At 63.6% G+C, this 27,761-nt stretch overlaps 3 protein-coding genes across 3 annotated transcripts; 1 reads left to right on the forward strand and 2 right to left on the reverse strand.

Annotated features, from left to right (window-relative positions):
* Window positions 1–930: 930 nt before the first annotated feature.
* Window positions 931–13,219, forward strand: TRAPPC12 (trafficking protein particle complex subunit 12). Its single transcript, XM_084235991.1, has 11 exons — window positions 931–2,140; window positions 3,928–4,044; window positions 4,454–4,567; window positions 5,331–5,469; window positions 8,106–8,218; window positions 8,991–9,063; window positions 10,372–10,445; window positions 11,271–11,369; window positions 12,007–12,107; window positions 12,573–12,660; window positions 12,745–13,219. Exons 1-11 carry the CDS (start codon window positions 950–952, stop codon window positions 12,985–12,987), a joined length of 2,352 nt encoding a protein of 783 aa, XP_084092117.1. The 5' UTR covers window positions 931–949; the 3' UTR covers window positions 12,988–13,219.
* Window positions 13,220–13,938: 719 nt separating this feature from the next.
* ADI1 (acireductone dioxygenase 1) lies at window positions 13,939–17,045 on the reverse strand (the record flags this gene model as incomplete). The annotated part of the gene is made up of 4 exons (XM_084235322.1): window positions 13,939–14,654; window positions 14,785–14,964; window positions 15,457–15,576; window positions 16,926–17,045. The coding sequence occupies 4 exons, from the start codon at window positions 17,043–17,045 to the stop codon at window positions 14,535–14,537; spliced, it is 540 nt and encodes a 179-aa protein (XP_084091448.1). The 3' UTR covers window positions 13,939–14,534.
* A 2,091-nt stretch (window positions 17,046–19,136) lies between these two features.
* RNASEH1 (ribonuclease H1) lies at window positions 19,137–27,431 on the reverse strand. The gene is made up of 8 exons (XM_084235248.1): window positions 27,378–27,431; window positions 26,756–26,871; window positions 23,628–23,792; window positions 22,084–22,183; window positions 21,236–21,290; window positions 20,846–20,930; window positions 20,387–20,511; window positions 19,137–19,376 (listed from the first exon to the last, which is right to left on the reverse strand). The coding sequence occupies exons 1-8, from the start codon at window positions 27,425–27,427 to the stop codon at window positions 19,290–19,292; spliced, it is 783 nt and encodes a 260-aa protein (XP_084091374.1). The 5' UTR covers window positions 27,428–27,431; the 3' UTR covers window positions 19,137–19,289.
* Between the last annotated feature and the right edge of the window lie 330 nt (window positions 27,432–27,761).

Here is a 27,761-nt window from a genome sequence, read left to right on the forward strand (position 1 = left end):
AATGACTTTTGTTTACTTTTGTTGTGTTTTTGGCCCGTCTGCAGTTAGTTATTAGGTGGTGGTGGAGAGGAACTCGGAGCCGCCTGCACTGGACGGAGCCCTGCAGAGGCTGCTCAGACCATCCGCTTAGCAGCCTTGCCGTGGGCCTCAGGGCGAGCCCGGCTCTGACAGGAAGCCCTGGGTTCTGTCAAGAGTGTTGGCGCGAGGAGAAAGCCTTGTACAGCTGTCACCTAAGTCATTTTCAAAGGCGAAAAAGGTACCTTTTCTGGAAAAACCCTCATCTTTTCTCATATGCTTAACTCGGATGAGTTCCTTCTGACAGAGGCTCTGTGTGGTGACCTTTGCTCCAGAAAGTTCAGGAGGAGCAACTGCTTTTTTGAGAGGTCAGTTTCTCTGTGGCCCCCAGAGCAGCCCATGATGCTCGTGTCGGGAGACGGAGCAGGCGTGCGCTCCGCGCCTCGGGGCAGTGCAGGGCCTCGGTTTGGCAGCATGAGCTGTGGGCGCTGGCGGGGGAGGGGGCGGTCGTGGCTGGGTGGCGTGTCGAAGGTGATTCAGACGGCAGGTTTAGCAGACGTGTGTTTTGTCAACAAAAATTAAGAGCTAGAGACATGGGGTCTTGGATTCCGAGCCGAGCCGCTTGACTATGGACCTGACTGACGTTTCTGTGGCAGCCTGTTTCCAGGCAGCCTTAGTTTCTACGCACTGAGAACAGGCGCGGCCTCTCCCGCGCCCTGGCCCGCCCGCCCGCGCCCCTGCCTCCCGGCGCCGGCCCGCAGGTCCTGAGCCTCGGACTGTGCGCGTTAGGGCTTTGGGCAAACGTCCGGTGGTGCGCTGCCGCCGCCATCTTTTAAGTTAAAAAGCACCCGTGACGGTGGGAGGAAGTTGGCTCCTGGTGCCTGCGGTGGAAGGCGAGCCGGGCTCACCTGTGTCCATCCTCCTTGCAGCCGCCATGGATGACGCCAGCGGGACCCGCGACCCTGAGGAGAGCAGCCCTGGCCAGGCGCCCCCGGGAGGCCCGGACCAGCTGCTCTACCACGAGGAGACCATTGACCTGGGCGGGGACGGGCCCGGGCCCGAGGACGAGGAGTTGGTCTCCGACGGCTCCGGGCCCTGTGCGGACAGGCTCAGCGAGCACCTGATGGAGAGCGTCCTCATCTCCGACTCCCCCAACAACAGCGAGGACGATGCGGGCGACCCAGGCGGGGCGCAGGGCGGGGGGACCCCGGGGCCCACAGAAGGACACGCCACTGCCCTGCTGGGCGACAGATTGGAGGCCACGCCGAGCCGCAACAGCGACGGGGACGCCACCCCCCAGGGCGTGTCTGACCTGACCCCTGACGGCGCAGCGCCCCTGAAGGGGGACCCAGAGCCTGGAGAGGCCAAAGGCCTGCCCGTCCTTGAGAAGGAAGGGGCCGGGGACTCGGGACACAGGGACGAGAAGGCGCACCCCGTGGCGACGCCGACGTCACAACTGCCGTCCTGCGTGTCGTCCCCGAAGAATGAGCCAGTCCCCGTGTGCACCATCTTCAGCCAGGTGGGGCCCGCCAGCCCGCAGGCACCCCCGTTCCTGCGTGACGGCTTCGAGCCCCAGATGGTGAAGTCCCCCAGCTTCAGCAGCGCCAGCGACACGCCGGCCCGGACCCCACCGCTGGGGGTCCAGCCCAGCCCGAGCCTCAGCAACTTTTTCGGGGACGCCACCACCAGCAACTCTGTGGCCGCTGACTTCTTTGACTCATTCACCTCCTCAGCCTTCATCTCTGTCAGCAACCCCAATGCGGGCGCTGCTGCTCCGGAGCCCTTGTCTCCGCTCCCGACCCCCGGTGGCGGGAGCTCCCCAGGCTCTGGGGCACCTTCCTGCTCCCCGGGCGTGGCCCGGTCTGACTCGGGGCTCTCAGCGGCGTCCCTGGAGAGCCCTCAGTCTCCCAAACCATTCTCCCAGATCCAGGCAGTGTTTGCGGGCAGCGAGGACCCCTTCGCCACCGCCCTGAGCATGAGCGAGATGGACCGCAGGAGCGACGCCTGGCTGCCCGGGAAGGCCACCCGCGACATCCTGGTGTCGGTGGCGACGCAGCAGTTCAGCGCGGTGTTCGTGGGCAAGGAGAACCTCACCATGCCGGGCCTCAAGTTCGACAACATCCAGGTGAGCGGCAGCGTCTCAAAGGAAGTGCCCCGCAGCGGACGCGGTGACCCGGTGTCCACGCTTGTCCCTCGTCCAGGAAACGCACTGCTGTAAAAACGCACACAATGCCCGCCGAGGACGGGGCTCCGGCCTCGGCCTCGCCAGGGCACTGTCGGCGAGCGCTGCGTGAGGCCTCAGCAGCCCTGTCGCCGGCCTGCTCGGGGGTCGGCCCGGCAGCGGTGTCACAGCGTAGGTCCCCGAGCAGCTGGGATGCCGCGTGCTTGGCTCGTGTGACATTTAAGCTACAGTAAATGATGAACCTCCCCATTTTTTTTAATCTGGAAAAACACGTTTGTATTACGTGTAACAAACTTGATCAAGACACGTTAAGAAAAATGTGTGAACAGCCCCCCAAAGAAGTAGGTCCCCAAAATACAAATGTTACAGGTAGTCAGCAGTGACCTCAGAAATGCCAGCCCCAGTAAGGTGGTGGCCACTCCTGTTTTCCGGCCCTCGGACTCACTGCACTGTTTTTGATTTTTTTTTTTTTTATAGAGGCATGTTTTTTATTTATTTATTTGTTTGTTTTGTTTATACAAGCACTGGGTACAGTCAGAAGCGCGGGAGGGTGAGAGAATCCACCAGAGCCAGAGCGGGGAGCAGAGCAGGCAGAAGGACCGAAGGACACTGCTGAGGGGAGCAGCGGGCGGCAGGAGAGGTCTGCACGCCATGCGGGACCCTCCTCCGGTGGCCGGGGAGCAGCCGGGGATCGAACCGGCGCTGCAGAGGCCGCGGGCAGCTTCGCAACCCAGCGCTCAACCGCTGCGCCACCGGGGAGGCCCCGGACTCACTGCACTGTGCCCAGCGTGTGCTAGGTGTGGACGGGCCCCGTCTCAGCACCCTCAGAGGACCACACACCTGTTCCCACTTTTTAAACTTTAAAGAAACACAGCCAGGGGGACAGGGTTTTCTGTATGCTTCCTGCGAGTCATGTTTTTAAATCTCACGGTGATGGCTGGGAGACCTGGCAAGTTAACATGTGAACAGTCGTCAAAACACCTCGGCCTTGGCCGTAAACAAACATGCCAGACGCATGTTCCTGCGGCCTCCTGGCGCCCTGCGTCCCAGCACAGGAAGGCCGCGGTTTGTTTCTTCCCAGAGTGGGCTTGACAAAGACGGGTCTGCGGGAGCTCTCTGGCGCACGGCTCCAAGCCGCCCGCCCCTCGGTGGGTCACCCTGGCCGCTGCCGTGGGGCTGGTTCCAGGCCAGCTTTCCAGGACACTTACTTTTGACATTTTTTCCCCAGTTGCTCACCTACTGGTCCCTTTCCTGTGGGATAAAATTTTTAAACTCTTCACAAAGTGACCTTTCTGCCAGTTCAGGGTAGAGACGCCAGGCGCCTGCGGAACTCGTCAGCTGTGCCAGTCCCCAGAACACGGCACTTGCAGCCAGTGCTGGGCGGCCTGTGATCTTAAGGAGGCTCCTGGGAGGTTTGCGGGAGGTAACAGTGCAGGAATTTTTGGAACCGAGGAATGGAAGCCGAGTGAGGAATGGAAGCCGAGAATTTCCTTGCCCAGCCCCTCCCCGGGGCCCCGGCCTTCAGCCTGGGGTGGGGCTCCCTCCCAGAACAAAGCGCACCCCATCGTGCGGCGCCAGCGTCTGGCTGGTTGATATTGCTGTCCTATAACCGCGTTTTAACCTCCACGCGCTAATGGAGTAAAAAGAGATTCTGGAAGTTATGGGTTCTGGTTAGCTGAATTTAATTAACATTTTATTGTCTTGACATATTTTTCTTACATCCTTTCCAGGGAGACGCAGTTAAAGACTTAATGCTCCGCTTCCTGGGTGAAAAAGCCGCAGCAAAGCGGCAGGTCTTGAATGCCAGCTCCGTGGACCAGTCTTTCGTTGGCCTGAAGCAGCTGATCGTAAGTAGCCTCGTCGCGCTTCCAGGACTGCCCTCTGGTGAGCCCACCTTCCCCGCCCCGCCTCCCAGAGTCCCTCGCTTCGAGCGCCGCCCGGAGCCTCATCGGGGCTAGTGCGTCCTGTGCCAGCCACGGCGTCACGTGGAGATGCTTTTAAATTTAAATCTGGGTGGTTTAAAAGCCCATTATTTTAGTGGCAAAATTACTGGAAGCGGCAGATACTTTAATGTTTCGTCAGATTTAGGAAAGATGAGGAGTTTTATGCTGATCCTCCTCTTCTCCACGTGGCGCGGCGCAGGCAGGAGGGGGTGGTTTTGAGCATCTCTGGTCCCGGCTGCGAGTCCCACAGCGTAAGTTTCCCTCACGCCTTCGGCCGGCCACCGGCCCTGCTGACGCGCCCGTCTCCCCACAGAGCTGCAGGAGCTGGAGAGCCGCCGCCGACCTGTGCGGGCGCCTGCTCACGGCCCATGGCCAGGGCTACGGAAAGAGCGGGCTGCCCACCAGCCACACGGCCGACTCCCTGCAGGTGCGGCCCGGCGGGCGTCGGGGCCCTTCTGGGGTGCAGGAGGGACCGTGGCCTTTCTTGTCAGTGAGAACAAAGCGAGAGCAGAACAGTGTTTCCCCAGCTGGATGTGCCGGGAGACGCCGCCAGGCACCCCTCCTCGCAGTGTACCGCCTGACCCATGCCCGGTGCGCCGTGCCAGGGTGGTCTGACGCCTCAGGCCGGCCCAGCCCCCTACAGCCTCGCTGGTGACAGGCCCTGTGCGGCATCACCCCAGAGGGGCATGAGGAGGAGGCTGCCTGCAGGGGGGCTCCCGCTTCCAACCCTTCCTCGCTGGGATCTGGCGCAGCTGCTCGGTCTTGAACTTCCTTTTTCTCGGGCAGGCGAGACAGAGTAAGGGCGTTTCTAAAGTGCCTTTTTCAATTCTCAGAGTCTCTGTACCCCCCGACCCCTGCCGTCTCTGGCTCCCCTCCGCCCCTGTGGGCCCTGCACACCTGGCCTCCCCACTCACCTGTCTCGCCACCGCCCCAGCCATGCTGCACTCTGGGCCAGGCCCCGTCTCGTTTCCATGCCCCGTGCTGTGCGTCCACACTCCCCGGGTGGCCTCAGAGGAGGTGGAGTCCAGTAGTCACGGGCTGCACTGCTGAGCGCGGGCGTGCTTATGAGCGTGAACGTGCACGAGGAGAGTCCGTTCAGCCCGTTTCAGCACGTCGAGTTGAAGCTGCCCCACTGTGGGGCAGGTGCCCCGGCCTGGGCAGTAACTCCCATCTGTTGTGTCTGATTTCAGCTGTGGTTTGTGAGGCTGGCGCTGCTGGTGAAGCTGGGCCTCTTCCAGAACGCCGAGATGGAGATGGAGCCCTTCGGGAACCTGGACCAGCCGGACCTCTACTACGAGTACTATCCGCACGTGTGCCCGGGGCGCCGGGGTAAGGCAGCCGGGCCTGGGCTCCACGGGGAGGCTGGCGCCTCACCCTCCTTCCTGCCCCCGCACGCTCAAGCAGCACTCTGGGAGGCCTGGTGAGCAGAGGGCGCCCAGCCCCGCGGTCACCCTGCCCTCGCCCGTCCTCCGGCCGCCATTTCCCAAGTGCCTGTCTGCGGCGTTCCCGGTGGCCCTGCCAGCCGGGGCGCGGGGTCACTCGGGCAGCTGAGTTTCCGTGGGAGCTGTGAGCAGGCCCGCTTGGGGCTGCAGGACGGCGCCCGAGGGCAGGGCCCAGGGGGCACAGCTGCTCCTGAGAGGCCACGCCAGTGGCCCCATCTGCGGCTCCCGGGGGCATTGAAGGAAAGTGCGAGACTGGAAAAGCAGGTGTTTCCCAAGTGGTGGCAGGGAATGCAGCTCACGCGCGGCCCACCCAGCCCTGGAGTACCACCCCAGGCGGCTCTGCCCAGCTGCGCCTCCGTCCTACCGGGCTGCGCCCACGGGCACCCACTTACCTCCAAGGAGAGGGCGCTGGCGGGGTGCAGGCCGAGCGTCCTGCATGAGAAAGAGCAAAACTCGGGGGTTCCAACCTCGTGCTCTGTGAGGTTGTGCAGGCAGGGCGGCCTCCACTACTCCCAGCCCAGTTGCACCGGGTGCGGGTGGAGGGGAGACCGGCCGCGCATCATTAAGCAGCTAATTTAAATTATGAAATGAGCATAAATCACACGGATGTTTTAGCCCAAGTGTGTTGCAGTCATCCACAGTGAAGTGCTGGCTTTTACTAATTTTTACTCTCATTTTGTGTCGTCACAAGCATAAATGTGAGATTTGATAAATTCATTTCATTTTTGCTGGCAATCTATAAGTAAAGCAGCCGTTAAAATGTGCTTTGAAACAGCAGGCTGTGATGATACAAACAAATAACTTAAGAATGAGCCTTAACATATTTAAACATTGGGCATAATTTTCACCCGTTCAGGATAGTCACAAGACACGCCATGATCACAAGTGAGGACCGTGCCCCGCCCTCCGGCGCCTCCAGCCCCTCGGGGCCCCACCCTGCCCCCGGACCACAGGGACTCGGGGTCTCCCACTGTCTCTGACAGGCTCTCCTCCCCTCCTCTCCGCGCGGCGCACCCTGGTCCTGGGTGGAGCCGGTTGCTGTGTCCGGGAGGCCCATCTGCCCTCTGTCCGTCCATGGACGCGTCGCCCTGTCTCTTGCCCGAGCGCGCCGTCTTGACCGTGGCGGCTCTGCCCTTGGGCAGCTCTGGCCTCCGGTCCTGCTCTCCTGGGCGCAGGCTGGGCATGCAGTGGCCGCGTGGCCGCGTGGCCGCCGCCGGCAATGTCAACTCTGCAGGAGACCTGGGTGTCCTGACGGGGCTGCGCAGCTCGGGTTGTGTGGGCAGCGCGTGTGTCTGTGGCACCGTGTCTCGGTGTCACCGGTGCCCCTTGCCGGGCTCTGGCGTGCGTCCAGCAGATGAGCTGGATCCTTCGTTTGTTCCGCGCGCTTGTGGCCGGTGTCGTGGTTCGCGTCTCACGCTCCTGCTGCTCGCTGTTGACTTCAGCGCTTTAACCTTGTCTCCTGCCATCCTTAACTGCCCAGTTACGTGGGGTTTTGTCGTTAGTTTTTGGTGTCTTCTGCATGGTAACCTTGTAGTCTACAGATGCGGTTTTATTTCTTCTTCCTCGGTCTTTATAAATGTTTTTTCCTCTCCCGGCCTTACCGCATTGGCTGGGACGTCCGATACGCTGTGCGGCAGGGGGGTGGGAAGGGGACAGTCTTCGCTGGGGAAAGCGCCGAGTTTCTCCCCGTTAGCCAGGTGGCTGCCGAGGTTCCTTCACAGACATTCCTCGTCAAGTTGAAGACATTTCATTGTGTCCCCGTCTGCTGGGAGCTCTACCACGGATAGGTGCCGCGTCTGGTCATACACTTCCCAGTGGCCATTGCTGGGTCTCGCAAAGTTTCTCCTGCATCCTGCGCGGCCTCCCCGCCCAAAAGCCCCAGGAGGCAGCTTCATATGTGGCTCCCGGGCCTCTGAGGCAGAACCTTCATTCCACAGCCTCACAACACACATGCCCACGCAGCACACACACATGTGCACACGCGTGCCCGAGCAGCGCCCTATCACTCCCTCCCCCACCCCCCACCTCCACCTGCACACCCTCCTCTCAGGGTTTGCTCCTGTCCGGGTCGGCGCCTTCCTCATCAGCGCCCTCGTGCCGGGCGCCGGGGACTGATGGCCGCCCATCCTGCAGGGCAGGCGATACTCAGCCTCGGGTCTGTGATCGCCTCCCTGGCAGCACTTTTGGGTCACCTGACTGGTTCCTGTTAGTTCGTTGGCTAGTTAAGTGGTTAACGTCCACTTGCGCTTGCCACCCTCAAGAAATGCCAGCTGATCCAGGAGTGCTGCGTGTGTTTTCTCCTTTAGAGGAGAGGGCGGCCTCCAGCCTCCTCGTGCGCTGATGCCGTGGCTGAGCAGCAGCGTGGCGCCCGCCTGCGCGCCCTGAAGCCTCCTGGGACTGCAGCTGAGGGGGAGCCAGCACAGAGCTGCGCTGCACCCCCAGAGGCCCGCCCCTGTGGCCTCTGGCTGGGCTGGGAGGGAGCCTGCCACCGGGCGACAGGCCAACGCGCTGTCTTGATTGCAGGCTCCATGGTGCCCTTCTCCATGCGGGTCCTGCACGCGGAGCTGCCGCAGTACCTGGGGGACCCCCAGGAGTCGCTGGACCGACTGCACAGAGTGAAAGCCGTCTGCAGTGAGGTAGGGCCTGGGGGTGGGGCGGGCCACTCCATCCCCTCGCCGAGCCTGTCTCGGCTCCCGCCAGTTCCTGTGTTTCTGGTGTCCACCGTGCTTGCTAAATAATTGTGGAGTGGTTGATGGCTTTGGGAGCTGGCAGTGGAAGCCACGTGTGGACATGCAGCTGCCCCAAGGACATGGCGGTGTGCACCTGCTCCCCACGGGCAGCCATGCTGGGGCGGCTGTGAGCGCCGACCTCAGCCGTGAGCAGGAACACACTTCACAGGCCCGTGCGGCCACTGGGGCTCAGACGACAAGGCCCCTGAAGCAGCATGTTGTGCCGGCCTGCGGTCAGGTCTCCGGGTGTGTGCGGGACGGTTGTAGACCTTTGTCAGGATCTTTATTCTGAAGGTCTATTCTCCCTGCCCCTCCACAAGCCCCACTCGCCACCCACACTACAGGGGACACAGAGAAGCAGCCCCAGGTCACCACCAGACAGGGCTGCAGAACGGAGCCATTCGTGGCCGGTTCGCTCCCGACCGAGGGCCGCGTGGCTGGCGGGCCTGGGGGACAAGGCCCCACCGCCTGCCTGATGCTTCTCCCAGGCCCCCCGGGCTGAGTCTCTGAGCTTGGCAGCCCCTGCTCCCCCCCACCCGTCCTCTGGAAGTCCTGCACCCGCACAGTGAGGTTGACCATGCATGCGAGGCTGCCCTGCCCCTGGCTTTGCCAGAAGGATTCCCCTCTTCCATGTGGGGCGGCACCGCTGGAGCTCACGGGACGGCTTGTGTGACCGCAGATCCTTGCGAATCTGGAGCAGGGCCTGGCTGAGGACGGCAGCACGAGCAGCATCACGCCGGAGAATCGGCAAGGTCAGTGCCCGCACCGGTCGGGGTTAGCCCAGTGCAGCCTGGGGGTCCCTCCCCAGCCCCGAGCTCACCCGTGTGCTGCCGCCCCCGCCCCGGGCCTCTCTCGGGAGCCAGAACCTTGGCGGGCTGTTGGCGCCTCAGAGCAAAGCTGAAGCTGAGCCCCGCACAGAGACGGTCCCAGCCCCGGGCAGGGGCACTGGGCCCTGTTGACACCGACCCCGTGTCCTGAGAAGCCCCAGTGATGCCGGGAGCGCAGGCCACGGGGCCCTCGGCCCTGTGATTGCAGATAGAAGAGTCCGGGGGAGCCTTGCAGCCAGGCCCCTCCCCATCTCCGTGTCGCCCCGAGGCTCGGCTGAGTGCGGAGAGCGGCCACGTGCGGCTCAGCCGGCAGCTCCAAGGCCGGTTCCTGAAGCAAAGCCCAAGAACTGCAGCGCGGGTTGCAGAGACAGCCGCGGCCTGCAGCTCGCTGGGCGCACAGCCCGCGGCACTGAGGGGGCTCTCAGGACCTCCCCCTCACAGTGGTGCGGGGCGGTGGGGGCAGGTCCCGGCGCCGCTGGTGTCTCTGAGTGCTGGACATGGCGAATTCTTACTCTGGCGCGGGGCACGTGTTCTCCAGCTGCCGCGGGCAGCGCCAGGTCCCGCCTCCAGCCAGGACGGACTCTTGATTGCGCGCAGGCTGGCTACAGGCCAGCGCCCTCGCCGCGTGCCGGCCCCTCCAGGAGGGGCGACGGAGCTGAGCGGCAGGAGCCAGGTCACCCAGCCTGGCTGGGCCTCGAGTAAGGTCAAGGTCAGCTCTCTCTCCACGGCAGACCTTACTCCTGCTCATCCCAACCGGGAGGCAGACGAAGGTCCGTGGGGGGCAGGCCGCGTGGGTCAGCCTTCCGTTTACCCATGACCCCCTGGGCGCACCTGGCTGCGCTGGGATCTGGAAGACGGAGCAGCGCCCTGCTACCATGTAGGCGCCGCAAGGACACTGTGGTGCCTTGGGTGTGTGCGGCCCCCGCACCATCCTCCAGCCTCACCCGCGGGGCATGGGGCTTGCAAGGTGCGCGGCTATGGGCTGACTGGGGTCCACACAGCCCCACGAACCTGCAAAGTTTACAGGATGAGGTGCTGCTAGCCCAGGGAGGCCCGGGAGGGCGCCCCACCTTGTAGTGGCGGCTACAGGGCCTCCTGCTCTTGGGGGACGCCAGGGCTCATGGCCCTGGTTGGATTGGTGACCCTCGGCCGCCCAAAGCCAGGCCACCGCCCTCCTGGGGCACTGCTGTCCCTCTGTGGCCGCCGAGGCTGCTCACGCTGCTCCCATTTCAGCCTCCATCCAGCTGTGGCGCTCCCGGCTGGGCCGCGTGCTGTGCTCCACGGCCAACTGCCTGCTCCTCATGAAGGTAGGGCCGCGGCCTGCGCCCGGGGGGCTGGGGCGGGGGCTGCTGCCTGGGGACGGGGGTGCCGCGGCAGGGGACACGTGCAGGTGGAGCGCAGTAACTCTTATGGCTGAATTTACCTTCACTTCTGAAAGAAGCTTAAGCAGACTGTTGACTTGACGTCGCCAAGCTTTTTAGCTTATTTGGATCGTTCACGCTCAGGTGCCCACGCTCCCGAGGCAGTGGGGGTGTCTGGTCTTGGTTGGACTTGCCGGTGCACAAGGTGGCCATGAGCGTCCATGTGCCTCTCTCCGGGCCTTCTCCCCTGAGGAGAAGCTCCTGAGACAGAGGCTTGAGTGGGGCGGGCCGTGCTGGCCTCCTGCAGCCCTTGGTGGGTAGGGGGCTGCGCGGCTGGCAGGGGCACAGCCTGTGACCTGGGCCCTGTGCCAGGAAGCCACGGTGGCCCTGGCCACTGCGTGTGGGCAGGGTCTTGCGCAGGCAGGGCAGGCCATGTTCCGAGGGGGCATGCTGGGGGCCCCTCACGGCCGATGGGGACAGCCAAGGGGACGGGGCACAGGCCCAGTCACGGCTGGTGCCTCGTTAACCCTGGTGCCAGCCACCTCAGGAGGGCCTGCCCTGCTGGCGGCTCTTGTCTGCGTTTCCACCACACTCGGCCCTTCCTGTGGTGCCGTGGCCCTGACCCTTGAGCCCTTGCTGGCGCCCAGGCTGACCGCAGAGGGGGTGGGGGCAGGACGGGCTGTAGTGGGGAGACGAGACACTCGGTCAGGTTTGGCCCCTGGGAGGCTGCTGGAAGGGGTGGGCCGGCCCTCAGCACTGCTCTCTGCCCAGGACTACGCGCTGGCGGTGGACGTGTACCGCGCCGTGATCCAGTACCAGCCCGAGCAGGAGCCGCAGCTGCTGAGCGGCATCGGCCGCATCTTCCTGCAGGTTAGGCCCGGGGCCGCGGAGTCCGCAGCTGGGGACCGGGTGTCGTGACGGGGAGCCCGGGCCGGCTGCCCTCGGCTGTCCTGCTGCAGCTGGGAACGCGCCGACGGAAACGTGCGGAAGCTTCTCTTCGCCTGGCTGACAGCTCCCTGGTGGCGGACTTGTGCCGGGAGGGGCGCGAGCCCCAGGGAGCGGCTGCAGCGTGCGAGGTGGCCGCAGTCCGAGGACAGGCTTCCTCCGCAGCCGACACAGACGGGCAGGCACCTTCGTTTTTGTGGCGAGCCTGGGCTGCCGCGCCCACCCTGAGCGCTCCTCCAGCACCGTCTCACGAAGGATCTGGGGCGTCCCCGTGTGTCATATGTCAGAGCGGGGTACATCCCCCCAGAGCAGGGCGTCCCTTCTTGCAGGACAGTTCCACGGCTGGGGGTCGGAAGACAGCGGACCCGAGACCAGCAGTGCGGGCCGCCCTAAGTGCTGGGGTTCTCAGCCACCCCTTTCACGGGGCACCTTCCAGGGGGCACAGGTTAAGGCCGTGAGGCACGTGGGGTGGCTGGCCTCTGGGGAGGGCGCTGCGGAGAAGGCTGAGGGAGCCACAGGCCCCAGCGGGAGCTCAGGGTCGTGCCTGTCGCCCGCCCCACAGATCGGAGACATCAGGACGGCCGAGAAGTACTTCCAGGACGTGGAGAGAGCGACGCGGACACTGGAGGGGCCCCGGGGCAAGGTCATGGTGCTCATGAACAGGTGCGCAGCGCACGCGCCCTTGCGCCCCGGAGCCAGACTGGCCCGCGTGGCCTCCTGTCGGGGTCTGGGGCTGGAAGTGAGTGGCCGCAGACCCCCAGCGCACACGGGGTTCACGTTACTTGCCCCACTCAGTCGTGAAGACCAATGTTAGCGCTTCCCCCCAAGGTGCTGCCGCAGCCCCCCAGTCCTGCATGTGCCTGCGCAGCTGCTGCTGTCTGGGGACCTCCGGCTGCCACTGTGGGCAGCAGGGGGCCTCAGCTGGCATGCGGCCCCCACAGCAGATCGGGGCGGCGCCCGTTCCTGCCGCAGGAAGCCTGCAGGTCGCAGGATGCCCGAGCCGAGGCGGCGGCTGCGCCCTGACCCGCCGGGCTCTCCCGCCCCTCCCCGGAGCCTGTCCTTGCCTGGGGGACCCGTGGGCACCACGGGTGCTCAGGCCTCACCTCTCGGCTCCCGTGTCTGTTGCAGAGCTTTCCTTCACCTCGGTCAGAATAACTTTGCGGACGCCCACAGGTTCTTCTCGGACGTCCTGAAGCTCGAGCCGACCAACGCTGTGGTGAGGCCCGCCCGCAGGGGCGGCGGGGCGGGGCGGGCAGGGGGCCGCGGGGCCCAGGCGCTGCTGACCGGCGCGTGTCCACAGGCCAACAACAACGCGGCCGTGTGCCTGCTCTACCTGGGCCGGCTCAAGGACTCGCTGCGGCAGCTGGAGGCCATGGTGCAGCAGGACCCGCGGCGCGGCCTGCACGAGAGCGTGCTCTTCAACCTGACCACCATGTACGAGCTGGAGTCCTCGCGCAGCGCGCAGAAGAAGCAGGCGCTGCTGGGCGCCGTGGCCGGCACAGAGGGCGACAGCTTCAACACCCAGTGCCTCAAGCTGGCCTAGCCCCGCCGGGAGCGGCCCACGGACCTGAGGGGCGCCTCAGCCCGGCCTGCCGCTGCGCCCCGCGTCCTCAGAGGCCCCGCTGCCGTCGTGAGTGGTAGAGGCCAAACAGCCGCACGGAGGCCTTTGTGCGCCTCTCGCGCCTGCCCCCACCCGAAGGAGCGCCCCGCCTTCACCTGCTGCTTCTGGGCTCACCGCCTCCCGACACTGCGTTTGCACGTCAAGGGGCGGGGTGCAGCCGGGGTGGACCAGGGCCCCGAGAATGTAGGCACGGCCTGCAGGGCCCTCGCTCTTGCCTCCTGGTCACACCTGCTTCGCCCTTCGTGGTTTGCCGGCGGCCGCGGCGCCAACAACATGGTTGTCAACAATGATTCGGGAGCACAGGCCGGCCCCTCTCCGCCACCCCTCCCGCCCAGGCTCAGCGTGGGGGCTGGTGTCCCCCTGGGGGGCCGCGCCCTGCATGCTTTTGCGGGGCAGCTGGGGACCCTGCGCCCGCAGAGCCCCACCAGCCAGCCCCTGCACTCGCTCCTCAGTCCACTTTAAGATTCCCACTTTGCGGAAAGCAGAGCTCGCTCTGCTGGAGGACACGGGCGGCGCGAGGTGCGGGTTTGTAAAGGACTCCTGCGCGAGGGCTGGACGCGTCTGGAAAAAGTGAATTAAAGGTTAAGGTGAGAAAGTGGTGAGGTGCCAAGGGGTTGGGGGGCGCCAGGGAGGTTTTCAAATCTGCGAGAAGAATCCATCTGACCCCTTCGCTTCGAGGGTTTCCTTCAAATATCCTTCGGGGTGGAAGGCAGACGCCACAGAGCCGAGCCAGCCCAGTCAGCCAGCGGACGGCTTGCCCAGGGTACTGGCATGTGGGCCCCAGAACCCACTCCCCAGCCCTGACCACCACCTCGGCCCCTGGCCTGCGCACACGTCCACCCTGAGCTGCAGAGCTGACCTCGAGGGCCAGGGCTGGGCTTCCTCAGCGCGGTGCGAGCTGAGGGGAGGAGGGGGGTTTAACAAGGTTTTTATCCAGCTTCAATGGCTTAAAAAGCCCAAAACATGGACTTTGGGGGATTTCCAGGATAACAAATACGGCATCCTTGGGTTTCAAGCTCGACACTGTCACCGTACCCAACGACAGCAGGGGTCACCTGGAGCCCCACCCTGAGGTCCCCAAGGCCGGCGTTACACCCCATGGACAGGCCTGGGGGGCCTGAGTGGGTTCATGACCAGCCCCTGGGCAGAGGCAACTCTGATCCAGCGGCATAGCAGGCGGCTGCTTTATTCTGGACGTCAGCACCATGGGGGAGCCCCCCACCCTCTCAGTTTTGGGTGCCATTTCTTCCATCTGGTGAGCCCTTCCTGGGGTCACAGCTCACACGGGTGCAGACAGGCGTCACCAGAGGCCCCATCCAGGCCCAAGGGGTCTGCACCCGTGGGTGGCTCGCGTGGGGTGGGGCTGGCGCCATGGGAAGGTGCTGGGGTCGCAGGATCTTGCGGGGAAGCGCCCCAGACTCGGTCTGGGGGGCACGGCAGGGAGGCACCCCAACTCCCTGCAGGGCCCACTACGCCGTCTGCAACAGGAATGCCAAGTACCGGCCCCGCGCCTCGAAGTGGTCGGCTGGCCGGTTGTAGGCAGTCCACTTGGGCTCGCCCGCGAACAGCCGCATGGCCTTCACGTAGTTCTGGAAGACACGGACGTGGCACCGTCGGGCAGCAGCGCGGGACGCCTCGCTCCGCCAGCCAAGCCCGGGCGCCGCCCTCCCTGCAGACGTGGGGCCGCCCCTCGCCCGCAGACCCGCCAGGGAAGGGCACCTGCTCGTCCAGCGTGAAGCGGTGGTAGATGCCGGCCGGCAGCGTGATTAGATCCCCCTTCTCCATGAAGATCCGGATCCACTTGTCCTCCGCGTCCCTCACGTCAAAGTAGCCACTGCCCTCCAGGACGTAGCGGATCTCCTCGTCCAGGTGCAGGTGCTCCTCGTAGAACGTCTTAATCTGGGGCGCGGAAGGCAGCCCTGAGAGCCTGCACACGCCTGCAGCAGCGGGAGGAGGGAGCCGGTGCCCACAGGCCAGGTCACCGCAGCCTCCGCAGCTGGGCCGCAGGTGCTGTGCCCAGAGCAGGGCTTCGTGGGCCCAGCAGCCCCTCGTGGGCCTTCACCGGCTGCAGAAAGGTGACACGCCAGGTGCGTGTCGGGGGGTGGCCGTGCAGGACACATGGGGCACAGCCCGAGACCCGCCGCAGGCTGGCCGTGGCAGGGGACTGTCCCCCGCTGGCTGTGTGGTGGCCGTCTGGCGTTTCGTACTGGCTAATAAAAGGGCGGCAAGTTTGGGGGAAAGAGCCTGAGCCCGGGGCGAGGCGGCAGCACCTCAGGAGGGAAGGAAGCCTGGTGGCGCCCGGCCAGACCCTCCCTCTGCTGCAAAGCCGAAATAGAGGCGTCAGAGAAGAGCTGTTGCCGGGTGCTGGGCGCGCCCTTCCAGCTGCTTTACCTTTTCCTCGTAATTGGGCAGTGTGTCTCTGCTGATGGTTATGATGTCCATCCAGGAGTAGCTCCTTTCTCTGCGGATCTTTTCCAGCTCCGGGTCACTCTCGAACTTGTCAGCATCCAGCTAAGAGTGTAACATGGAAGTGGGTCTGCGGAGGCTGAGGCAGCTGCTGACCCCCCCACACCCCCGCCCGTGCCCCCGCCCAGTGGGGCGTCCCCCCGAGGCCTGGTGCTGACCAATGAACCCAAGGCCACCCGGGGACAAAAGGCTTCTGTCTCTGGCCCTGGGCCTTTATCCTCTGCCCTATTTCCTTTTCTTAAAGAAACAAACCACCTTCTAGACCAGAAAGGGTGACTCAGCTTCTTTCCAAATCCACCTGGCGCCGTCCTGGCCCTGGTCCTGGCAGCGCCTCCAGCCAAGTCCCCGGCACCCTTTGCACAGGTGCACACCTGTCCCTTTGCACTGGGCACACCTGTCCCTTTCCACAGGCGCACACCTGTCCCTCTGCACTGGGCACACCTGTCCCTTTGTACTGGGCACACCTGTCCCTTTGTACTGGGCAAGCCTGTCCCTTTGTACTGGGCACACCTGTCCCTTTGCACAGGCGCACACCTGTCCCTTTGCACTGGGCACACCTGTCCCTGTGCACCGGGCGCACATCTGTCCCTCGGGTCAGTGAGCGCCGCTGCCTCAGGCCAGCGCCCTCAGCCTCCGGTCCCGGCGACGCCCGTTGCGCAGCTGCTGAAGGGCAAGCCCCGGCATATCCCAGCGCGCGAGTCATCTCTGCGAGGACGACTCCCCGCCCGCGCGGTCACCGGGGCGGGGGTGTCACCACGGGCCTCGGCCACAGCCAAGCAGGGCACTGCGCCCCGGGAGCCACAGGGATCAGGGACACTGCGGGCAGCAGCGGCTAAGCCCAAGCCCGCGCAGCGCGGCCGGAGGGGCTAACACGGCGGACGGCAGGGCGCGTGCACGGCGCGCCGGCCCCGGGGTGCCTCGAGCCGGGGAGAGTGAGGAGCCACGAGGACCCGCGGCGGCGCCCTGAGCATGCGCGCAGTGCCTAGCAACGCAGAGCGGCCGACCCCCGGCCCCGCCACTGAGCATGCGCGCAGTGCCTAGGCAACGCAGAGCGCCCGAACCCCCGCCCCGCCACCGAGCATGCGCGCAGTGCCTAGGCAACACAGCGCCTGATCGCAGGCTCCACCACTGAGCATGCGCGCAGCGCCTAGGCACCGCAGAGCGCCGGGCACCGGCCCCGCCACTGAGCATGCGCGCAGTGCCTAGGCAACACAGCGCCTGATCGCAGGCTCCGCCACTGAGCATGCGCACCGCTCCCAGGCCCTGTCATGGCCATTGGCCGCCCCCCCCATTCGGTGTAGCGTGTGCGTTTGCGCGGGAACTCGGGGTGCCTGAGTGGGGACCGGTCCCTCCGCCCGCCTCGGGAGCCCGGGCCGCACCCCGTGCCCGCGCACCTTCCAGTAAAGGACCCCGAGACGGCGCAGCTGCTCCAGGTCGACCGGACGGTCGGGCTCGGCGCGGTGGGGCCGCCTCGGGTCGTCGTCGGAGTCGTCCATGTACCAGGCCTGCACCATGTCTGCCGTCGGCGCGCGACCCGCCCGCCCCGCTGCAGCCCGAGCCCGGCTGGCCCCGACCCTGATGGCCCGCCCCCAGCCCCGCCGGACCCCGCCCCCAGCGCTGACCCCGCCCCAGCTCTGAGCCCCGCCCATTCCTGCCCGCAGCCTGGCCCCGCCCCCGCCCGGGGCCCCGCCCACAGCCTGACCCCGCCCCCCGCCCTGGCCCCGCCCCGGCGAGAACACGCCCCTCCGCCCCGCCCTGGCCCCGCCCCCCGAGCGCGGCGGCGGCGGCCCCCGCTGCGGAACCGCCTCTGCGCGGCCGTTTGTCCCGCCGGGCGCGGGCGGCCGTCCAGTGCCCCGGGCCCGCCCGCGCCGCCCTCGGGGTGTGCGGCCCCGGGAGCGACGCGAGCTCCCTCTCCCCGGCCCTCGGGCTCCGCGTTTAGGCGCCTGGACCCCAGCCCGGCTGCGCGGGCCGCGGCGCCGACCTCCCCAGCCCCGAGGGGCGCCGCGCGCTCGGCCGGAATCGGGGAACCCGCGGGCTTGGAGGCGGGACATCGCCCGGGCCCGGACACGCGGCGCCGGAGCGCACGTGTGTGTCACCCCCTGTGCCCACCTGGTCGCCGCCCGGGTCACGGCCCCCACCCGCCCCACCCCGCGCTCGCGGCCGCAGCCCCAGCCACCACCCACTCTCCGGCGGGCCGCGTCCTCCCTGACCGGTGAGAGCCCCGGCAGTCTCCCCGCACCGCGGGGCGGTCCTCAGCCCCGCGGGGCCGTCTGTGCTCCCGCGCCTGCAGCCAGGCCGCTGAGCTGCCCCCGCCACGCGGGCGCGGGCCTATCACAGGCCTGGCGCTCCCCGCCGCGGAAGGCTGTGCAGGGCCAAGGATTTCAACAAGCCAGCGAGTGCCCACACTGGCTGGAGGCGGCCCAAGGTCCTGGGCCTGCCCAGGCCCCCAGCGCCACCCCCCAAGGCTGCGGGCCATGATGCAGTGCCCCCGGGATGCTGAGGGGGAGCAGCGAGTAGGCCGGCTCCTCACCCGGCCACTCTGGAGATCCGGGAGTCTTGGGGAAACAGTTGAGCAGAGGGTAGGCCGAAAGCCTGAGTCTGTGCTGGCGGGATCGTCCCGAGGGCACCTGTCCACTGGAAAATCCTGGAAACAATGGCCAACCAGCACCTGATGTGAAACAGCCCTCTGCCTTAGAGGAACAGCCCACTGCAGGCCTGGAGCAGGAGGGACCAGGAGGGACCAGGAGGGCCCAGAGCACCAGCAGGGCGGGCGGCTCAAGGGCCTGCACAGTGGCGGGGCTCAGGGAGTAGCAGCAGCGGGGCATCCCCTCCAGCAGGGCACAGCAGCCACGATTCGGGGTCAGGGAAAAGCGACAACGGCAGAGGGTGAAGGCCAGCGAGTGGCCTGCGCTGGTGACACGCAGAACAGATGGACGGCGCGGGAGCAGCCCAGCACATCCAGGATGGGCCGATGGGCCTGCCCAGGCTCCTCCCAGACGACCTGGAGGGGCCGGCAGGTGGGACGGAACTTCAGTAGAGACTGAGGAAAGCCTAGCCAAATGGCCAGCGGGGCTGGAGTCGGGCCCGCGTGCCCTCGGGCCTGGTCCGCACCCTCTTCTGGCCAGGGGCTGGCAATGTGAGCAGCATGGGCAGTAATAATGCCTAAGCTCCGCATGCGGTGAGTCCTCTCCTGCTTGTCTCCACGAACAGGCGAGAAGTGAACAACCAAGGCCAGTTCTTCAACCTCGCAGTGTTCCGCAGGGAAATGTCTCAACAGATTTTTCCCCCTCGATGCGACCCCCTGGAGACGGGCCGTGCTCAGCACTCACCATGGGGATCCCGGCCCCACGCTCCCATCCCGGCCACACCACCTCTGGGCCACACCCCTCCCCTGGCAGTGCCTTCCTTGAAGGGCACAGACGGCCAGGCCCACCTGGGGCGAAGGCTCAGCCCCACCGAGTAAACGTCTAAACCCCGTCTGTCCGCCCCTTCTCCAGTCGAAGCCCTAAGCCGCCTGCCCGACCGCGGGCATGCTGAGCGGAGCCGAGCCCATCGAGCAGGATGCAGAAGCCTCACCAGCCCTCGGGCCTCAAGGGTGCCCAATTTATTGCCCACTGGGCCCTCTCAGCCCGTGGCCGGCCTGCCTTCCGGTCCGTCTGAAGCTCGCCAGCACCCTGCCCCAGGTCCATCCTGCAGGCGCCAGCAGGAAAGGCACAAGCCACCGGGGCGCCCGCTTCTCCAGGGGTGAAGGGTCTCGCTCAGTCTTCAGGCTGTCTGGCTCCTTCTCTGGCTAATCTGTCGGCTTCTTCGTTGCCTCTGAACCCCGAATGACCAGGCACGTGCATCTGTTAAATAAATAGTGTCCTCAGCTTTACTGATGCCTCCCACACGCAGCAGCTGCCTCTGCAGAACAGCCCTCAGGGCAGCGACACTGCAGAGCAGCACCCCCCACCCCCGACTCCACTCACAGCCTGCGCCGCTCCCGCCCACCTGGGGCTGAAGGAGCTCCCCAGCCAGCCCGTGTGGGCAGGAGGGACCCGAAACAGGACACTGCATCCTCCCCAAGTGCGGCTTAGAGGCAGCGCGTGTTTCTGAGGGCGTGGTGAGAGGCAGGCCTAACAACCTCAGGTCCTGGGAGGCCGCCGAGGCCAAGGCAACGCCTGCAGTTTAAAGATTTTTTTTTTTTTTATAGAGGCATGTTTTTATTTATTTTATTTGTTTGTTTGTTTTGTTTATACAAGCACTGGGTACAGTCAGAAGCGCGGGAGGGTGAGAGGATTCACCAGAGCCAGAGCGGGGAGCAGAGCAGGCAGAAGGACCGAAGGGCACTGCTGAGGGGAGCAGCGGGCGGCAGGAGAGGTCTGCGCGCCATGCGGGACCCTCCTCCGGGGGCCGGGGAGCAGCCGGGGATTGAACCGGTGGCGAAGAGGCCGCGGGCAGCTTCGCAACCCAGCGCTCAACCGCTGCGCCACCGGGGAGGCCCAACGCCTGCAGTTTAACTTGCTGTGTCGTTTGAAAAAATAATATTAAGAAATCTTCAGATATGAGGAAAAATCTTCGATTTTGGCAGAAACATTTTACTAAGGCCTGATCACGCAACTTAATTTTAATTGATTTAATTTAGTTTTTATTAAATTAGCTTTAATGTTATGACCAACTGCCAAGAAACCCAGAGGCTGACCGCCCAGCAGCCTTCCGTGGGGTGCCGGCTGGGCGGGGCCCAGGGCCCCCCAATTGAGCATCGCGCCGGGTGAGCCTGCTGGCGCCGACCCGCAGAAGCAGTCGCTGACCTCAGTCACCCATCATGTGGAGTCCCCCCACCCCTGTTAGCCCCGCAGCCCCAGCTGGGACTCACCCACTGGATGTCCATGCCCTGCGCCAGCCTCTCCAGCTGCACGAAGTCCTCCTTGTTGATCACGTCCTTCCCTGAACTCGTCTTCCAGCCGTTTTTCTTCCAACCTTGAACCCAATTCGTGATGCCTACGAGAGAGCACCTCCTGGCCGTCAGCTGATCTGGAGTGTTCTGGCCGGCCTTCCCCACAGACGTCAGCCCTGTTCTGAGCAGCCCGGGAACGGGCCCCTGCACTAGGCCCGGCTCAGGCCTCAGCCCAAGACGCCACCTCCGTGCCCCATCAGCACCGCCCCTGCCCCACACCATTTCCCGAAGGAGCAGTCTGCAAGCCACGTGGTGACACCCTGGATGCCACGGCCACGAGGGCAGGGGAGAGGCACGCACGGCAGCTGGAGCCTAGACTCCAAGCTTCAACTCCCCCGCGTTGCGGGGCTGCCCTGCCAGCCGGCATGCGGGGCTCACCGTTGATAGTGAACATGCTGTCCGTGTAGAGGACCAGCTTGCTGATGTGCTGGGCCTTCGCCTGTTCCAGGGCTTTGCAGGCTGCCTTGAGAAAACAGGTGTGTCAACTGCAGGTACTGCACGATGCTCCACGCAACCACGTTCAGAACCACTGCGCAGGCACGCGCACCCTCCCTGTGCTGACCGTGCAGATTAGCCTCTCCGGGAATAAGACCACCCGGACAAGCCTCCTCTATTTGAAACGAGTTTCAGGACTTTTCTGGAAAATTCCCACCCTCCGACACTGTCACTAATCCCAACGTAAGTGGGTGAGTGTCCTGAGTGTCCGCGCGCGTGCAGTCGGGGCTGAGGAGAAGCTCAGGCCTCGTGCGAGATCTACCGAGAACTTACATGAATCTCTGCTCTTTGGTTTGTCTGTCGCCCAGGAAGTCTAATGCCTACGTTCCTGGTTTCAAAACAGCACAAAGGAAAATAAAATTATAAAGCAAATTCTCAAAGTCATTTGGACGCTATGAAGACATGAAAGCACCAGAGAACACGGCCGCCAAGGGCCGCCGCTACCAGCACCCTCCTGAGAAGCGCGGGGGCGTCCCAGGAGCGTGGGCCCGATGCGGAGAGTGCACTCCAGCGCTGCCCGGACAACCTCAGCAGACACCAGGCCACGCACGCACGCCACACCAGGTCCCCGCCCCCACAGGCCCCAGTGAACTCCCAGGAGGCAAGGGTGACCAGCCGAGGGGTGTGGGGGCCACCACGAGCAGCTCACCAGCCACACCCCTGCTGCCCAGCCTCGTCCCTGTGCAGTCCCAGGCCGGGCCCACGTGAACGCCCACATGCACATCACCCACTGGGCGTCCATGGGTGAGCAACAAGGGGCCTGGAAGCTCACTCCACCACGACAGAGGGATGAGACAGGGCCCAAGTCGGGGCCTGCTTGGTGCCCTCCAAACCACCACCCAGGGATGCATGACTCTCTGGGCCACGAGGCTCTGCTGGTGTAAACTCTTCTCAGCGAGCCACACAGACACGTCAGGGCTCCAGGCGGGAGAGCCATGTGGAGGGGCTCACATTCTGAGGGACACGGCCGCCAGGTGCGCACGCGCAGGGGCCTGTCCCCACCGTCCCGGGCAGAGCTGGCTCCCAAGCCACCAATCTGCACGCCGGCCTGTTCCACACGTTCTGGCAGATAATTTGCTTCAATCCGAAGCTTGAAAATTCCAACTCATTTGCTCACTTACAGAGGATGGCCGGGCCCCCAGTAGACTCCGATCCCAGCTCGCGCCCTCCTGCGCCCGTTGCTGGAGCAGCAGCCGTCAGTGTAGACCACGACGGACTCACCTGCGGAGGAAGGCTGGGTGAGTGCGGTGGCCCGCCCCTGCAGCCAGCGCCCAGCAGCGCTGGGCAGGACACACATTCAGCTGGGCAGGACTCAATGACACCAGGTCAGTCTTTCCTCTGGGAGAGGCACCCCCCACCCCCCTTCACGGGCACTTGACACGTTTCACTTGAACTCTCTTGGTTTCTGGGGCGCCTACCAGGCAAGGCCAAGGCCATGGCTCAGCAAACCCAGGCCCTGCAGTGCCAGTGCTGCTCCCCACTCCTCCCTGTAGGGCCCTCAGGCAGGCAGGGGCCGAGCTCACTCCGGGGTCCCTGCAGACAAGCTGTGCCCTGGGACCCGGAGCTGCCCACTGACATCCTGGTTCTGCTCAGCATCCGGCCACCAAGGGGCCGTGTCCTGTCTGCGTCTTTTGGTCAACAAAGGGTCCGACCAACGCACAGACTGTCCCAACGTGCGAATGTGAAAAATAAAGACAAGGACTGACGTGAGGCCGCTCTCAGCAGCAACAGAAAGTCAGGCTGCCAGGGCCTAACAGGCAGGCATGGGCATCTCCTGAGGTGGCTGCCACCAGGACAGCAGCGGACTCTCGGGGCACAGGAGACATCCCAAAGTGGACCGGGGCCGAGCAACACGTGCTGGGCGAGCTCCCCAGATCCGCCGGGTCTGACATGTAACACGAGGCGACCACTGCCAGAGCCCAGCAGCCCCTTGCTCGGTGCCTTCAAGCAACTGCAGGGCTTCCCCCGTCTCCCCACAAATAAGCTGCTTTGATGGCCACTGGCAAGTCACCCCGGCAAGGCCATTGGCTTTGTTTTCCATGCAACTGCAAAGCTGATTTCTACTTCTGATAAGGTGACAAGGCAGTGCCTGCTGGTTTTCCTTGGACATCTGAACCTACAAATACATGATTTATACAAAAGACACTACGTATTCCGACTGTCTGTCCACAAGTGTCAGTGACAAAAGGGAGCCTCACAGGCTGTGTCGGAAGCAGAGGCCTTCCTGGAACTAGGGGGTATTCAGGGCCTCTTGCTCTGCAGGATAAGGCAGGGCTGCTTCTGTCTGCGAAAACTGACTATAAAAGGCTCAGGCGCAGGCGCGTTTATAACCAGGAGCTCCCCAGGGCCTCTCCCGTTTCAGGAAGCTGTGTCTTCCCTTTTCCCAGAGTGACGTGAAAGGCCGTGCGCACGGGGAACACTGTCACTTCAGAAGATTACAGTGTGTTCCGCTAGTGGCCTATGGAGTGATTTTTCCGAGGGTGTCCAAAATGTTACCCATCCTGCAGCAGGGGAGCAAATATAAAAGAGTAACCTCAGAGGTCTCCAGTGACCTCCCCAGCTAAGAACGAGGATGCTAAACATCAGCTCAAGTGTCCCCCGCTCAATGGGACGTTTCCGCACGCTAGACCACACACTAGACACTGAAGTGCCGAGGCAGGTGTACCCATGTAGGAAAAGGTGTCCCTGCTCACGCAAGGGGCTGCGCCGGCGTCCTGCCGCCCGAGCTTCGCACAGGGCTCCCCGGGCTGCGCCCCGTCGTCCTCGGAGGGCTCTCGGAGGCGCTTGTTTGCTCTCCCTTGTGACTCTTGTCCAAGCGGACTTTTCTTCCCTGAAAAAGAGCGTCTACTCAAAAGTGGAAACCATGGATGCAACATGAACGGATGAAGAATCCAGCAATTCAGCAAGCCAGGCTCCAGCCCCTCTGCATGTGGCCCCCACCTCACTCTGAAGCCGGTGAAATCAGCCCAAGGTGGCTCAGGCGAGCGCCTTAAGAGCAACGAGACAGCAGAGTCTGCGCAGAGCGTGCTCCCCAAGGCGGTGGCAGAGTTGCCAAGAGCTCTGAACCCCTCGGGGTTGTCCACAGTGTGAAAATCCAAGGGGCCCTTTCCAAAAAGAACAAGCGCGACACCCTGTCCACGGAGTGAGTGGTCTCCGAGGCACCACTCCTGCCTCCCGCCCCGACGCTCCAGCCCGCGGCACCACGAGAGCCCCAGGGAGCTGCGAGGCAGGTGCAGCCATAAACAAACGGCTGGTGTCAGAAAAGAGAGGCAGGCCGGTGCCGCTGCGGAGCGGGTGTGCAGCCCGGCCGGCCGGCGGCTCGAGGTGCGCTCAGCTCGCGCACACTCGGCCTGCTGGAGCAGGGGCTCTCACTCAGGCACCCCCGCAGAAGGGGAGTCAGAGCTGGGCACACAAGCCAGTTTCAACTTAACTCAGTCCACGGATTCAAACCCTACGGCTTCTGTTAACTGAGGCCCCAGGCCGGGTGGTCTGAAGCTGCTTTTCTTAGATTATTGTTGTGTAAAGTGGGGTCGGGGCACAGGGGGTGACTATCTCCAACACAACAACCTTAATCCACCACGAGAGCTTTCACTTTCACCTCTAAACCCCTACGCCAGGGACAGAGAGACGGGGCTCTAATGCTCACTGAAAAGAGGGGGGAAGCCAAAGCTCCCCTGCCTGCACAACCTCTCAGCTGCAGAACAACAAGGTCACCAGGGCGAAACTCGCATCACCGCCACATTTAGCACAACGTGTGAGACTCCCGCTCCGTCACATTCCTGTCACCGTCTAGTCCCCATAAACTGTTCCTCTGGTTTTACAGAAGTAAGCCCTAAATACGCAGGTGCAGGTCAAAGTGAAATTTTCTAGGATTTTGACAATGACATAAATACTGCTTTCATCTACTATTAACACTGTAGGTTTTACAGTGGAGTCAAAATTCTTAAAGTACAGGTAAGAGACTGAAAGAAAAGGAGATGAGCGGGCCTCCCCGGTGGTGCAGTGGGTTGAGCGCCGTGCTGTGAAGCTGTTCGCAGCTTCTACAGCACCAATTTGATCCCTGCCGGCTGGCGAGGATCCCACATGGCGCGGCAGACCTCTCCTGTCGTGCCCGCTGCTCCCCTCAGCAGTGTATTTCTGTCGTCTGCCTGTTCTGCTCCCCACTCTGTCTCTGGTGAATCCTCTCACCCTCCTGCGCCTCTGGCCTGTACCCCAGCTCTTGCATAAAAATAAATCTTAAAAAAAAAAAAAAAAAAAAGGATATGAGGGCTGTCAGAAATTTTTTCTTCATAAAATTGTAATTTTTTTCTTTAAATTAACCCTAACTCAGCATATATAAACCACAATAACTAACAAATAGCTCAATAATACCCAAATAAGAATAAGTTAAGTTGAAACTGTTATTAAAGAAGGAAACTAGGGCCTTTCTGGTGGTGCAGGGGTTAAATGTAACGTTATCAAGCTATTGCCAGACTCTGCAGCACACAGTTCAATCCCCGGCCAGAGAGCCGACCCACAGGGTGCAGCAGACCTCTCCTGTCTCCTCAATGCTCCCCTCAGCAGTAGATTTCAGTGGATCCACCTGTTCTGCTCCCCACTCTGTCTCTGGTGAGAGACTTACCTCTCACCTCCCACACCTCTGGCTTACACTCCAGTTCTTGTATGCATAGACCTTTAAAAAAAAAATAAGGAAACTGGAAAGGGGCTGACACTCTTGCTTTGTGTGGTACCCCAACATTAAAGATGTGAAATCCCAACTTACTAACCTAAGTCACTGACTAGGTCTCTATAAACTTTTAGAGAAGTTAGGCCCATAGATATAAAGGAATAGATCGTCTTCAGATTCAGTGTACCCAACAAACGGAATCATACCTCAATTAAAAGAGCTGAGATATGAATTGGTTAAAACAAAAAACCTGCAAAGGGGGGTGGCAGGGGATGTCAAGAAATCCAACCATAAGAAGTCCTCTTTCCAAACCCACTTTCTGTCCCCAAGTGATTTCTCCCCTGGTGAGAATGTCTGCCAATAAGAACCTGTTAAAGCTGCTGGAGAGAAGGGGGGAAGCAGATGCACAAGCGAGGCGCCTGCTCCCTAAACCAGCCTTCAGACCAGATCCCTGTGCAACCCGCTTTGCCCAGTTGTGAGGAACCCCAAGGGGCAGCCATTCCATGTTCAAGCTGCCTGGTGGGCACTAGGGAGACAATTCAAAAGAAGCTGACTCAAACTGCTCTCTGCTCAATCCACTGGAACAGGAAAGGATGAGTGGCATCAACAAAAATCACCCTCCGAGGGGCGACAAGGCATACTTTGTGCTCTGAAGAGTCATCCTCAGTCCTGCATGCCTGATGTCCCTGGTCAGACCTTCTGCTTCAATGAACTCTATCTCTGTAACTCGTGAAACTGGCAGCAGCGGTGGCGCCGCTCTGCAACTCTGGCCTAAGTGAACAGGGCGCATCCCACAGGTGCACACCACGAAAGGAGCCACACTCGTCACTTCACTCGGCACCCCGCTCAACCTGCTAGCCACTCCAGGTGCTCTTTACAGCTGGAAATAGGCCAGTGAGGACACTGAATGGTGCAGCAGGTCCAAGTCCTGGTCTGACCCTCAAACTGCCACTGGCAGGAAGCACTGAGCTAAACCGCCTCCAGCCTGTTTCCTAGTTGGTAAGATGGAAAGATGGAAGAAGTCAGCTCTCCTGGATCTGAGCAGAGGGCAGATGTAGAGACCAGTGCACATGGTCATGAAAAGCTTAGATTCGAACCGTTTAAAAAGCCAGACGAGTGGTGAGTACCTTCCGAACCATCAGGGCTGGAGGACTTTCTCACAAAGGCCCAGGCCTCCTCCTCCGTGGGGAACTTCTTAAATCTGGCAGCAGGAAACCGGTCCACCTGGGCTCGACATTCGTTCCTGCAACAGAGGCGACGCGAGCCCCTTACGCCACCCATTTGCTGGTCCCCTTCTCGCTGATTCTCTTCTTAGGGTAGGAAAATGTGTGGGAAAGGGGGGCCGTGGACTCTTAGAGGGCGCGGGTCACGCCTTCCAGTGTCGGGTTACGTGAAGCCCCGCCACCCTCTGCAGACGGGCCAGCCGGCCAGGACGCGGGCGCCCTGAGGCTTTCCTCAGCGCCAGGCTTCCTTGGGCCCTTGTAAAAAGTCCTAAAAGTATTTCATCGGCGCGCGGCCACTTCTGAGCCGCTGCTCCTCAGCAGCGCGGCTGCCCGGGGAACAGGCGCAGGGGCGTCCGCGGCCGGCGGCGCGGGGTCGGCAGCTCGGGTTCGGGTCCCACTAACAGCCCCCGAACTTCCGGCCGCGCCGCGACCCGACGCGCGGCTCGCCCCGTCCGCCCCCCAGGCCGTGCCGGGCCCCGGGCCGGGTGTGCGCGGCCGGCCGGCCGAGGAGCTGGGGCGCGCTCACCAGGTCAGGAAGACCCCGGGCTGGCGGCCCCGCCGCACCGCGTAGAACATGCCGGGCGCGCCGCCGCAGCGGCCCCCGCAGCGCACGGCCACCCACACGACCCCGCACGCCGCGCCCAGGAGCCGGGGCATCGCTCACGGCCCGCCGGCCACCATCCCGCGCCGCGGCCCGCACCCGACTTCCGCTGGTCGCGACGGCGCGGGTCGATGACGCCAGCCGGCGGGGCCCGTGGGGGCGTGGCTATTTGGGGGCGTGGCCTTGGGGCGGGGCTGAGGCCCGGGCTCTTCAGGCTGTCAGTGGACGGAGGGCGTGGGGCGGGGCCGGGGCAGGGCCCGTGGGGCGGGGCCGGGCCGTCCGGAGCAGCGGGTCACGTGCTGGGCAGCG

Source organism: Talpa europaea, assembly GCF_964194135.1.
Source record: "Talpa europaea genome assembly, chromosome: 6".
Classification (NCBI taxonomy): Eukaryota; Metazoa; Chordata; class Mammalia; order Eulipotyphla; family Talpidae; genus Talpa; species Talpa europaea.